The sequence below is a fragment of the Vombatus ursinus genome, unplaced genomic scaffold (assembly GCF_900497805.2).
Source record: "Vombatus ursinus unplaced genomic scaffold, bare-nosed wombat genome assembly UNPS02009205.1, whole genome shotgun sequence".
In the NCBI taxonomy this organism is placed as follows: Eukaryota; Metazoa; Chordata; class Mammalia; order Diprotodontia; family Vombatidae; genus Vombatus; species Vombatus ursinus.
The window spans coordinates 58,783,180-58,797,440 of NW_020948983.1; the positions used below are offsets into that span (position 1 = coordinate 58,783,180).

At 41.7% G+C, this 14,261-nt stretch overlaps 1 protein-coding gene across 1 annotated transcript in view; it reads right to left on the reverse strand.

The window, feature by feature from the left end:
• The window catches only part of ITGA11 (integrin subunit alpha 11), a 197,392-nt gene that overhangs the window by 78,896 nt on the left and 104,235 nt on the right, over positions 1 to 14,261 (reverse strand). The window contains exons 4-5 of the mRNA XM_027851835.1: positions 5,341 to 5,432; positions 908 to 1,022 (exon numbers count right to left, since the gene is read on the reverse strand). Of these exons, the coding sequence (XP_027707636.1) occupies positions 908 to 1,022; positions 5,341 to 5,432 (207 nt within the window). The remainder of the gene's footprint in view (positions 1 to 907; positions 1,023 to 5,340; positions 5,433 to 14,261) is intronic.

Below are 14,261 nucleotides of genomic sequence, written 5' to 3' on the forward strand. Positions count from 1 at the left end.
ATTATTCATCACCTTGTATGAGCAGACCCATTACCTCTTTTTTTTCTGCCAAGTAGTGTTGTTATTTCACCGACCAAGCTTCTTACAGGGTAACGATTACTCCTCCTGGCTCACTGCCCCAGATCCTCTGTCTGAGGCCTCTCCCCTCTGCCACCCCTCCCTAATATAATAATTCCATCTACTGGTTGAGTCCTGTTATTAAGGGAGAGTAAGGGTGTATGTATGTGTGGGTAGGGCAAGGTGCTAATCCTTTCACCCTCCATAAAAATGGCAGCAGGCAAGGCTTCTGCAATGATATTGAACAGAAAGAAAATGGGAGGGCACTGAGCCAAGCAGTCTGCACTTGCAGGAGACGAGGCCCAAATTCTTTCCTTATTTTTTCTTCCTGAATTGATCTGAGCTGCATGCCCATACCTGGGGAAGAGGGGCTGGTGGGAAGTCTCCTTGCTTCAATATTCTAAGACCCCCTTTAAGAAAAACAAAAGACCCCAAGGGTGGAAAGTGAAGTTTGGTTGTCCTGGGAGCTCTAGGCAGGTGGGAAGATGGCTCCCAGATGCCAAGGGTATTTGTCTTTGTGGAACTTTTTTTAGAACGATATCCTCCTCAATTAGATCACTGGGTGTCTCATTTACCTACTAGTCCCTCACATTTGTCTAGGACTTCTTAAAAGTCCTTTCTTGCCTTGAGCTTCACAAACATCTTGTGAGGCAAGTATTGTCATTGTTGAGGCAGAGACATCGAGTGATTTGGCCAAGGTCTCCCCACAAGCTAGCAATGGGATAAGGAACCCTCCAGGTAGGACTCTTTCTACACCCCAATCACAGTCATGGCTGAATTAATCACAGCTGCAAACTTCCCATGAAAGGTCTAAGGTCCAGCCCAAGACATAAGCTATATAGCGACCTACTTTGGAGAGCTGGGGCCACTGTCTTGGAGAATCTGAAGTTGGAGTTGACCCGAGAGCACATTCCTGTGGTATAGTATGAACTCCCACACTCGTGAGACCAGAGCGGGCTGCATGCCTACAAAAGATAACAGGAGCAGCTGTAATATAGATGGAACTGAAGCAAGGAATTCTGGGGCAGAAGCAGTTGGGGGGCGGGGGAATAAATAGGGCCGAAGAAGACAGTCTGAAGGAGGGAGAGGAAGAGGGGACAATAAAAAGGGTAGGTTAACCATAGGAGCAATCATCCCATCTTCCATCTGGTCCAGACTCCATACCCCAGGAGTTAGTAAGAAAGGCAGCTCCTGGGGTAAGGGGATTGAAGTTCTGGGAGTTTTTGATCCCCTTAATTTTTTTAGTGGGGAGAGGGGAAGGAAGGGGAGTAGGGGTAGTGGGCCTGAGCTAGAGTAGGGTCATGCTATATGAAGCAGAGCAGGTGGTCTGAAGGCTGCTATGGGGAGGAAAGCATACTCTATTCCATGCTGGCACTGTGGGGAAAAGCCCTTACCTCCCCACACTAGTTACCCTTCTGAACTTAAGGAAAGGTTCTTAAATTCTAGAGCTGGAAGGTCATCCTGCAGAGGTTTTCAGGTCCAGTTCCCTGCCTCCACTGCCCAAGACAAATGCTCATCTCTCCTAGTTATAACGTCCCCAGTGGTTAAGAAAGTCTTTCTTGTGGCTAATTTGAACTCTCTTTTCATAGCTTAAACTCATTTCTCCTCTGAAGGTTGAGGTCGAGGGAGGATGTAGAATAATAGTTAGTCCCAGACTTTGGCTTCTGTAAATTTTCTCCATTTCTGGAATGGCCTCCCTCCCTTTATATCTGTTTTTCCTCAAAATCCTGTTCTTCCTTCAAGGTTCATTGCAGTGCTCTGCCTCTTCCGTGAAGCCTTCCATGATTCCCCTTGCTGGAAATGAGCTCATCCTCTCCAAATTTTCCTCCAACACTATACTTGAATCTTTCCTTTGAACCCACAATACTCTTATCTTGTATCATGCTTATCTGTATACCTTATAGGTCATTTTCTCATTTAGTAGATGGTAAACTACTTGAAGGCAGATGCCAATAATTTTGATCTGTTTTTTTTTTTTTTTGTTTCCCCACTGCCTATTACAGTGCTTTGCATGCTTTGTTTTGGTAGGGTCTGTGATTCCATCTGGGTGTGGAAATGCCCTTCACTAATGCAGATAGACAACTTTCTGTAACTTGCATTCTTGGACCTAGGGCATTGAGAGGTTAAATCAATGAATAAGTAAAACATTTATTAAATGCTTACTATCCTAAGCACTGGGCTAAGTGCTAGGGATACAGATAGAAAAGTAAGAGTCCCTACTCTCAACAAGCTAACATACTCATGGGGGACACCATATGTTAAATTTTTTTATTTTTAGGCAATTGGGGTTAAGTGACTTGCCCAGGGTCACACAGCTAGTACGTGTCAAGTGTTTGGTCTGAGCCTGGATTTGAATTCAGGTCCTCTTGACTTCACTGCCGGTGCTCTATTCACTGCGCCACCCACCTGCCCTGAGATCGTATGTTAAATAACTTAAATGACTTGGTCATATAGCTAGTGTGGGACAGGGGAGGATTTGAACTCCTAACTTCAAAGTCAGCCCTCTATCCACTATACTTAGTTACTCCCTCACCATCCTAATTTGCTCCTAGTAAGGTGTTTAACAGCTGAATACATGTTTGTGGAGCTGAAATGAATGGGATGGGTCAGAGACCTCTGAAAGCAATAATTATGTCCTTACTCAGCCTTTTTTTCTCCGGGATATACAAGTCTTTAGTTTTTCCTCAAAGATTCTATTTCCTGTTTTAACTGTGAATGTAACTTTCTGGAAATCTATGGGCCCATTCTCAGAATAATGTTTTTAAATGCATAAAAATAAAATATACAGGATTACAAAGGAAACCAATTGTAATGAAACACAGTCATCAAAATATTGAAAAAAGGCAGGGAGATCTCCCTGGTTTTATCTAAGTGCCTTTCTGGCAGCTTCCATCTCTATGGACCCGATGTTTCAATGGTCTCTTTCAGCCACCATGGTTCTGTGGGGGTCATCTCAGTGGTTGTCTGGAACCTTCCCCCTTTCAGGGCTGCAGAGAAGCTCCTTTGGGAAAGAAAGCCTGACTTGGATGCTTAATCCTCAGTGAAACTCCTCATAAACTCAGGCCCTGTTCAAGCCACACGTGGACTAATAGGAAACTCAAACAGTTAACACTGGTCCAGACCAGCCCAACAGGTAGGAGGCCAGCCATGCTATTAGGGCTAAGCCTAGAGGCTTTAGATCTAGGGGTCATCACTAGGGTGTTCAGTGTAGGATAAATAAAATACCAAATCCCTATCCCTTCCCTCAACATTTGAATACAACGAAAATCAAGTTAAAATATACATCAAATGCAGCCTTGAAGATGCTTCAAAAAAACGGGAAGGGAGAGGGAACAAAATTTTATTAAGCACCCACTATGTGCCAGACATTTCTTTTAAGAAGTATAAAAGGGCACCAAGCACCCCAAGGGGAATGCGTGAAGAAGGAAGGCTGGGGGAGTCCCGTTCACTTTGTTTTAGAGTGAGCCATAGGTATTTTTTAGTACCCGCTGGGAAAGTTGCTTCTTTCCGTCACAAATTTCCTTCTTTGGCTGTTGCCCTGAGTTACTGTGTGGTATAGTTCTGTGTGTCTGGAACCCTCAGATAACACTCTCTGTTACATCCCACTATTGTGTAGAAAGCCCTAGGGGAACTAAGATCATCTGCCTAAGACCAGGTGATGTTTATAAGCCTTTCACTGGGAAGCCTATGGGACAAAGATGCTCCCCAGTCTTCTCCCCATCAGCTGGCTCCCTGGAAACGGCTCCCAGAGTGCAGCCCAGAAGCCCATCTTGTGCCCAAGATAATAATCCATAATTCTACGGAGTTCCCTTCCAGACCAGTGTCAGGGGACAAGCAGCAGCGTTATTATTTCAATTTAACATTCAGTCAATGTCCATCTATTTCCTGAGCACGGGATTTGGAGTTAGGAAGACCTAAACCTCAGTCATTCACTAGCTTTGGGACTCTGGACAAGTTCTAAACGTCTTTCAGCTTCAATTTCCTCAACAGTAAAATGCGGATAATATAGCATCTATCTTACAGGTTGTTGTGAGGCTCAAATGAGATAATATTAGTAAAGTGCTTTGCAAGCTTTAAAACATCATATAAATGCTGGCTATTACATGTGCAAGGCTGGAAACCTTGGGGGTTACACAGGGGTTTAACTCTTTCCCTTGTTGTCTCTGTCCCTACTTTGTCCCAGGAGCCCACTCAACTTTTCTTCTTTCTTAATTAGCACTTATTAAGGGCCTACTATGTATCAGGCGCTGTGCTAAGTGTCAATATCCAAGTTTCTCCTCATCTTCAAAATACTGAAGATTCATCTCCTCTAAGTATCTTCCCCCAAGAATCCTATTTAGCTTAGATTCCCTGGACTCACAGGGAATTCCCTAGGCATCCAAGTGAGAAAGGAGTGTGGTTAGCATGGTTTAGCTCAGACTCCTGTGACAAACTGTCATTCACAGATGCCTTGTGTTCACCCCTCTTTAGTGATACTTGAATGGCTCATTATTGACTAGATGCCTCCTGGCTTTGACTAGGAGGGGAGGAAAATTCACAACTCCTGCCTAATTCTGTAGATTTATTGATATCAGTGAACCCCTTTGGCTTGGACCCATCCAGCACAGCCTTCTGGTTAATCACCTTAATCACCAGGATGCAGTCAACTCCCCATCCCAGGCTAGATGGTGGCATGACCTACATCACCCGTTCCCCATGAGTTCTTATGAACATGATTTCCAGTATATTAATTTTCACTCCTTTCTATGATTCTTTGAAAATGTCTTCAGATTTGGATATGTCTTTTGTCCCCTGTTTAACTAGGAACTTCCCAAGGCAGGGGCTGTCTTCCTCTTCATAGCAGGAGCTCCCTAGGGGTGGGAACTATGTCTCTTTAGTCAGAGCTCCTTGAGGTTGGGGACTAAGACATCTTTCTCCACATACTTTTCAGGAGAGATGAGGGCAGCCAGAACTCTTTCTCTTACTCTTGGGAAAAAGAGAAAGGAGAATCTGCTGCTCTTCCCACCTGGCCCTTGGAAAAATTCTCTGGAGTTCTTTCAGATGAGTTATTCTTTTACCCATGACTTCTTTCTAAATCAGTATGAAAAAATCTTATAGAAGTAAATGTTGAAAACTATCCTTACTTGTAATTGGAAAAATACTATTAAGGAAAAAAATAAAAAAAATCAGAGAAAAAAAATCAATATGGAATCCATGGGTTTAGGGTGGAGGAGGGATACTGGATGTGGTGGTAGTGAAAGGAACTTGGGGATGGGGACAAGAAAGGACAGGGCTGTTTCTTACCACAAAACTGTTATCCTTGGGGTTGGTGGTGAGGCTCAAGCCCAGGCGCATGTTATCCTTCCTTTCAGACACGTTGGACAGGGTGACTCTTCCTAATGAAGGAGATCAAGGGAAAAAGGGGAATATCAGAATAGAAGATATCCTAGGACCAGAGTAGTATTAGTATCAGTAAGATTATTAGGACTTTCTTGTAGAGAGAGAGAGTCCTAGAAAGAATTGGCCAGGTTTGTCCCTGGTATACCCATCAACTTCTTTTCAACCTCAAGTGATATCTTTTGCTCCCTTTCTGTTCTTTGATCTCCTTGGTTGCTCAGGGAGCTACACTGTGACCTACTCTCCCTCTCCTCATCTGTCCAATAAATCTCTCTTTTTCTGTTCCCTCATGCTACCAATGACCCCATCAATGTTGCATTTAAATCATCATCATCACCATCACCATCACCATCACCATCACCATCACCATCACCATCACCATCACCATCACCATCACCATCACCATCACCATCACCATTACCATCACTTTCACCACTACCATCACCATCACCATCACCATCAACATTACCACCACCATCACCATCACCAACATCATCATCATCATCATCATCATCACCACCACCAACACCATCATCATCATCATCATCACCATCATCCCCACCACCATTACTATCATCGTCATCATCATCATCATCATCATCATCACCACCATCACATCATCACATATACGCTCACACAGAGTTCAGACCTTGTAACAGCCCAGATGGGGAGATATATTTGTGCAGATATATTCTGATGTCCTCAAATTGTTCCTCTGTATGTGGCTGCCTAGTTTGGCTATGTATAGGGCCCAGACCTATGCTTGAATGATATCTAGCCTCCTGTTAGCTCTACACAGGATTCTGAATCTGAAGTCTAAGAGTCAGAAAGACCTAGGTTTAATGCCCATCACTGACAAATACTGCCTATCTTCTCGGTGTCCCCAGGAGACTCTCTAAAATAATAAATTGTTCAGCAGGTGCTGATCTGTAGTAATAGAGGGAGTTTTCTCACTGGGAGTTCCCTATAACAATAAAATCCTAGATCCAGCCCTCCCTCCAAACAAAACAAAACAAAAATCAACTCTCCTTTCTCAAAGCACTGAGAATGGCTAGGAATCATGGTCTTAGACTAGAAGTAGTTGGGGGGCAGGGCCTGGATCTGAGTTACTTGCTTTGTACAGTATTCAACATAATGTTACTTATAGAAAAGTGCTTAATACAGGCTTAAGATGATGGGAGAACGACACTTTTTTCTTTCTTTTGGAGGCAATTGGAGTTAAGTGACTTGCTCAGAGTCACACAGCTAGTAAGCATCTGAGACTGGATTAGAACTCAGATCTTCCTGACTCCAAGGTTGGTGCTCTATCCACTGTGTCACCTAACTGCTCTGATACTTTCTTCCAAAGAACAAATTCATATCTATTTCTCTTGGTTCTGGTGACTGTTCTCTCTCTCCCTGCTCCCCCCTCTTAAAACTCTGAAGTTTTCTGAGCTTTTGGAAGAAGAGGATCAAATTGTTTGATTCTTTCATTCTAGTTTGGCAGGGGGAGTGACACAACAACTACTTTTTCTCAATCCTTATGAAACTTGTGTTCTACCCTTCTGAGCCCTACTCAAAGGATGACCTATTGTCTAGTCCATTATAATAAGAGCTCACATTTGATAATGTATTACATTATATTATATCACATTACATTATTGCCTATCAATTCCACCTCCCTCTTCTGCCAAATGCCTTCACTGAGTCCCATAAAATATTATATAAACTGTCATTCTTTAATCAGAAATCAAGTTCTCAAGATAATACCCCGAGGAGAGGGACTATAGTGTCAAACAATCACCCCATCAAAGTGCTCGTGACTGATGCCAGGGAGGGAGAATATGAAGGAGGGGGGGAAGAGAGAGAGGAAGGGAGGGAGAGAGAGGGGAGGTGAGGGGAGAGGGAGAGAGGGAGAGAAGAGATAGAAGAGAGAGAGAAGAGAAGAGAGAGAGAAAGAGAAAGAGAGAGAGAGAGAGAGAGAGAGAGAGAGAGAGAGAGAGAGAGAGAGAGAGAGAGAGAGAGAGAGAGAGAGAGAGAGAGCACCATGGAAAGCTTTTGGGGGATAGAAAATGCACTATGGATGGGGAAAAGGCTACTGGTGGTGGCCCTGTAGACAAACTTTGCCAACTTTACAATTTTGCCCAGGTTTGGTTCTGCACCCAGACATTCAAAGCTTCTGCTACTGAACTCCCTGGCTAGGGACTGTTAATTTTATGGGCTTGGTTCAGTAAATAGACTAGATGTCGTGGGAGGGCTTGGCCCCTCAGCAGCCTGGCAGAGGGCAAGTATTTTGTTTAACAGCTTTTTGGCCTCTGGGAGGGCTATTGGGTTAGGGGGTCTTAGCTCTAAGGGGAACATAAGGAATTGTTTGTCTGGGATCAGGGCCAGTGCTCAGGACAGATGTAAAGTCTGTGGAGTGCCCCTTCAGAGTCCGTCCTTGGCTTCTTTCAGAGAGGCTCTCCGTCCCTTCCATTCAGCCTGGGCTCTCATGGTGCTCCCTAAAATTGCCCAAGTCCCCAGATACTGTGGTGTTTACGGCCTCACCAAAGGTAGTGCTTTTTGTCTCTCTTCCTCCCTATCAAAGCCTCCCTATCTGCTGTTTCATTCTGCTGGTTACTGCTCTTATCCTCTGGAGATGATGAGCTGACACATTAATTCATGCTATTATGGTATGAGCTTATAGTAGTGTAAGGTGCACCCAGCCATCTCCATACCATGCTGCTTCTACTCTGGCCACCATCTCTGTCTTCCCCTTCCCTCCCCAAGCCCTTAGCTGGAACCCTGGACTCAGCCCAGGATACTGGGGTCTGATAGGTGTGTTTTTCTTATCTTGACCAGAACCAGGCTCTGAGCTCCCTCTTTGCCTTCTCCACTATTGTGCTACCCTCCCTTCTAACGTCCCTTTATGTCTTGTCTTTCCTCATTAGAAGTAGTTCTTTGAGGGCAGGGACTCACTCATATTGTATCCCCAGCACTTAGCACAGTGCCTGGTACAAAGTAAGTGCTTAATGAATCATCCAGTCATCCATCTGCTCCTGTACTGCAGAGGTTCTTAACTTGGGGGTTTATGGAATGGGTCCATGGATAAATTTTAAAGAGCCCATTAACTTGGATGGAAAAAAAATTACATTTTATTTTCACTAGAATTGATTTCCTTTGTAATCCCATGGATTTTAGTTTATGCACTTAAAAACATTGTTCTGAGAAATGGGCTAAATAGGTTTCATTAGGCTGCCAAAAGTGGCCCTGACAGAAAAAAGGTCACAAACCCATGTTTTACTATGCCCAATGGTCTATAAAACTGCATACTCCACTATTAGATCTATATCCCAAAAGGATCAAAGAAAAAGGGGAAGGATATATGTGCAAAAGTATTTATAGCAGTTCTTTTTGTGGTAACAGAACTGGAAATTGAAGGAATGTCCATCAATTGAGGAGTGGCTGAACAAGTTATGGTACGTGAATGTAATAGAATACTATTGTGTTCTAAGAAATGATGAAGGGGATAGTTTCAGAAAAAACCTGTGAAGATGTATATGAACTGAGGCAAAGTGAAGTGAGCAGAAGCAGAAGAATATTGTACATAGTAAGAGCAATATTGTAACAATAAATAACTGTGAAAGGCTTAGCTACAATGATCCATGACAATTCAAATGACTCATGATGAAAAATTCTGTCCACCTCCAGAAAGAGAACTGATGGACTCTGAGAGCAGATTGAAGTATATATTTTTCTTTACTTTCCTTATTTTTCTTGCTTTTTTTTTGCCACATAGCTAATATGAGAATATGTTTTGCATGACTTCATGTGTATAACAGGTATTATATTGCTTGTCTTCTTAATGGGTGGTGTAGGGCCAGGAAAAGAGGAGAGAATTTGGAACTCAAAATAAAAAAAATGAATGTTAAAAAATAAATAAAATAAAGAATAGACAAAAAAGAATCCACGTTCCAGGGATATTTTCATTTTTAACAACAATCAAAGCTTCAATAGAAAGAAATGAAATTATAATAGCAGAATGTAGGTAATGTGATGGAGAGGGAGGGAGCAAGTGAGTCAACAATAATTTATTAAGTGCCTACTGTGTGCCAGGCATTATGCTAAGTGCTGGGTATAAAAATAAAGGATAATGCAGTGTTCCTGCCCTCGAGGAACTCAGATGCACATCTCAGAGGCAAGGGAGAAAGCACCAGGAAAGGCCTCCAGCAGAAGCAGGCATTTGAGATGAGTCTTGAAGGAAGTCAGGAAAGTTGAGAGATAGAGATTAGGAGGGATAACATTCCAGCATAGAGAATAGCTGGTGCAAAGGTATGAAGTTGGGAGATGGGATGTTGTATTCAGGGAACAGCCATTAGACCAGTATACCTGGATGGGAAGCATGCACAGTATGTGGAGGGGAGTAAAGTGTAAGAAGACCAGAAAGGAAGGAAGGCACCAGGTTGCAAAGTGCTTAAAATGCCAAACTGGATTTTATATTTGATAATTGTGAGCCACATGAGTTTATTGAATAAGTGGGTCACACAGTCAGATCTGTGCTTTAGGAAAATCATTTTGACAGCTGAGTGGAGGATGGATTGGAATGAAGGGAGACTTGAGGCAGGGAGAAGAATTAGCAGGCTGCTGCAAGAGTTCAGGAGTGAGGTGATGAGGCAGCTGCGTGAATGGAATGAAGAAGAGAAGAGAGAGAAATTACAAGGTTTGGCAGCAGATTAGCTATCTGGGGTGAGTGTGAGTGAGGAGTTGAGGATGACACTGAGATTGTACACCTGGGTGACTAAGAAGTTGGTGATGCCATTGATAGTTATAATGTTGGGAGAGGGGAGGACTTGGGGGAAAAGATAATGACTTCTGTTTTAGATATGTTGAGTTTGAGATGCTTCTGAGATAACCATTTTGAGATGTTAAATAGTAGTTGGTGATCTAAGACTGGAACTCAGGAGAGAGACTAGGGCTGAAAATATAGATCTAGGAATCATTAGCATAGAGATAGTAATTGAATCCATGGGAGCTGATGAAATCATCAAATGAGTTGGTATAAAGGGAAAAGAGTACAAGGTCCAAGACCATCTTGGGGAATACTTCTAGTTAGTTGGCATGATATAGATGAAGATCCAACAAAGAGATTCTTCTTACATCCAAAGGCATCCATCTTCCTCCCACAGTGCTCCATTATCAGTACAGCGGAAGGTCTTTGGGTTGGGAAGGCAAAAGCTGAGGCTAATAGCCCCAAGGAGTATCTTGGGGTTATTGGGATCTTCTCTCATTCCAGGCCTGCCTAGAGTCAGCACATATAAGAAGGGAGAACACTGAGGGAGGTTGGAAATGAGTTCTCATACCTGTGCTTGCAGATCCATGTAGTATATGGAAAGAGAAGGAAGGAGACAAATAGTGCTTCATCATACTGGAATAGCAGAGCTTTGAAGGTTGGATGCTCTCATATTTTTTTATTTTGTTTTGCTTCTGTTGGGCCTAGTAATACTATTTTCTTGTCCTCTGAGTGTTTTCTTAGGAAGTTTTGCATGGCTATGCTTCTGAATTGCCTGAGAGTCGGGGCACATGCTGTACCACTGGGTATTGACTTTTAATAAGTTCAAGTTGCAGGAGTAGAAAAAACTGTGACTCTGATTCATACCTTCTGAGAATCCTCCCACCCCAATAGAATGTAAACTCCTTGAGGGCAGGCACTGATTCATTTTGGGGGTGTATACACAGTACTGAGTACATAGAAAGTATTTAACAAATGCTTGTTGATTGATTGATTGCTCATTGAAATTCAGGGAATAAGAACAATTACATTTCAAAATTCTCTCTCTTTCACACCTCTCCCCCTCCCCCAAATCCCCTAAGTATGCATTTCAGCTAAATTTTAGAAGGTAATCAATCTTTTAACTTAATTTACACTAACGTATAAATGACCAAACGTAGCCTAGCCAGGGTGGTTCTACATTTTACATTTTAGATGAGAATGCTGTTAGACCAACCCTAAAGGCTCTCTGACTGGGAAGTGGGAACAAACTGATGTGAAAAATGAATCATCGGTGGGAGAGAGGTTGTTTATGAGCTTGCCCTGTCTACTTACATTTAAATCAGGGGCTGCTAATTTTGCCTGAACATAAGGCTGGCCCTAGCTATAGATCTCTGATCCCAGCCAAAAGCCATGGGAGAAGAAAGATAATTCCAAGCAGTAGAAGCACATGGAGTGAAGATTGATGCCTGGAAAGATCTTAGGAAACCCAGAATTTGGGCTTTGCTCACTTTCTTTTTCCACTATGGGGTTGAAACTTATATGGATTCCAAATGCCCCTGGCTGCTACTCATTTTTCCCCCACTGGGAAGGAGGAAACTCCAAGATTGTGAATTTTTTGATTGTCAATTTCCTCATCTCCTGGCTTACCCCTCTTGCTCCCCACTGCCTCTAGCCATTTAGGGAAAGGATAACAGCTTCAAATGTCATGGAGGGAATGCTGAACTAGGAGTCAGGAAGACCTAGGTTCAAATCCTGATTCAGACACTTATTAGTTGTGTGATTCTGGGCAAACCACTTAACTTCTTTGAATGGGGATAATAACAGCACTAACCTCAAAAGGTTGCTCTGAGGATCAAAGGAGATAAGGTGTATAGTGCACTTTGTAAATCTTGAAGTGCTATATAAATGTCAGTTCATGTTATCTCATTCTGTTTTTAATGGGGTTCAGGTAGCAATAGCCCTGGGACAAGTTGTTATTCTGCTATTATTCTTTTATATTTGATGTTCTATAGATTATTGCATAGGTGAATGAAATAATAGTTTTATTAAAATAACAAAAAACAGTTAAGATGTAAATATTCAGTAGGCTCACTGTGGACATCCTCAGTACAACCCCAGTAGCAGACTGGATAACAGAAATGATATTAATATACATATGTATGTATATTATAGTGTTCCCACATGATTTTGATCTCCTCTGTCAGGTTTCTATATTGTAAAAACTTTCTTTCCATGTAGTTGGAAAATTAGGAGTATTTGGTATGGTGTCTTCTCTCAAAAACATTATTCGTAAGTTTTTATGGGATCAGTATTACTGTGAACAACAGTTTGATATGTGATAATCCTCCAGTTCCAATCCAATTTATGAGTTAAATTTTCTAGGATATTTTGAAGTCTGTGTTTGTATTATGGAGATTTGTTCTCCATCAGTCTTTGAAAGACAGGAAGCCTCTGATGCATAATTCTAGCTACCAGGTCGTATCTTGTTATATATTTGTAGTTCAGTTGTTTCAGTTGTGTCCAACTCTTTGTGACCCTTTTTGGGGTTTTCTTGGCAAAGGTACTGGAGTGGTTTGCCATTTCCTTCTCTAGCTCATTTGACAGGTGCAGAACTGAGGCAAACAAGGTTAAGTGACTTGCCCAGGGTAACACAGCTAGTAAGTATCTGAGGCTGAATTTGAACTCAGGAAGATGAGTCTTCCAGATTCCAGGCCCTGAACTCTATCCACTGCACCACTTAGCTACCCCGTTGTTACATATAGGGTTGGTGCTAAATTTTTAGCATGATGTGTTACGTTGTTTCTACCATTTCTTTCCATAATTGATCACCAGGTCCAGATTTCTTAAGGCTAATGCTTCTGTAATTTCTGGTGGCAATTACCTGGTCATGAATGGCCATCAATAAACCCCTTCATTTCCATAAACAAATCTTCATGATTCAACCATTTCTTTGGCACTTTTTTGTCAACATACTGTTGGCTGAGTTTATATGGATGTTGCCAGTGGCTAAGGGCCTTTTGATTCTATTCTTGGATCTTGGCTCTATTTGGAATAGAATCACTTTCAGTTTTATTTGACAAACCTAGTGATATGTACTTGTTATCAACCTTTATTCCTTATTGGTGAAGTGATGCCTACTTGTTCCAGAAGCATTTCTTTAGGCTTGATAGTCTTTTTAAAAAATGTGCTCCAATCTTCTTTCTCCTTTTTCGATGATGAAGTATTAATTTTTCCTATATATTCTAGAGATGCTTTAGGATGATAGGTCCTGTGTATTAATATTGTCTTAGTAAGGATACTTTCCAAATCTATTGTGGTTCACTTAACAGTTCCAAATAGCTACACTGAGATGGTTATTGGGTAGATGTTAACAACTTTAAATATATTCTTCCCATTTAGATCTGATTTCAGGATGCCAATAAGTTTCTTAACATATTCAGCCACAGTCTTCTCTTTTATGTCTTTTTGAGTGATGTGTTTTGCCTGGAGGGGACAAATGTAGTTTTTGGTACTGTCTTTATCTACTATCTTAATTGGACCTCTAGATTCATGCTCAAAGCCATCAGTCTCTATCTTTTCTTGGGATACACAAGACATTTTACACTTACCCAGTACAAGTGACGTTTTACTATCCTTGGAAAAAGATTCCATGAGATGAAAGAGCACTTTGATGTGCTTTTTTTTAAACAAAATCAGATAGCTTGATGTTACCATGTACATCGAATGACTAACATGATGCTGTGGTTTGACTCACTCTTTAATCTGGAATTCATACTTAATTCTGTTTAGAAGACATGATCATATATTTAAGGCCAGACCAGGGGTTCTTAACCTTAGAAGTCAGTGAACTTGTTTTAAAAAATATTGGGTTGCTTTTTTAAATATAATTGATCTCATTAATCCTACATAATTTTTATGCATTTAAAAGCATTATTCTAAGAAAGGGTCCAAAGGCTTCACCAGACTGCCAAAAGAGTCCAGAACACAGAAAAGGATAAGGACCCCTTATGAAACCATAATGGGTTTAAACTGCTTCTGTGAAAAATGGCACATTTTATGTCAATTGTTCTTGACATTATTATTTTGCTGGCATGTTTTA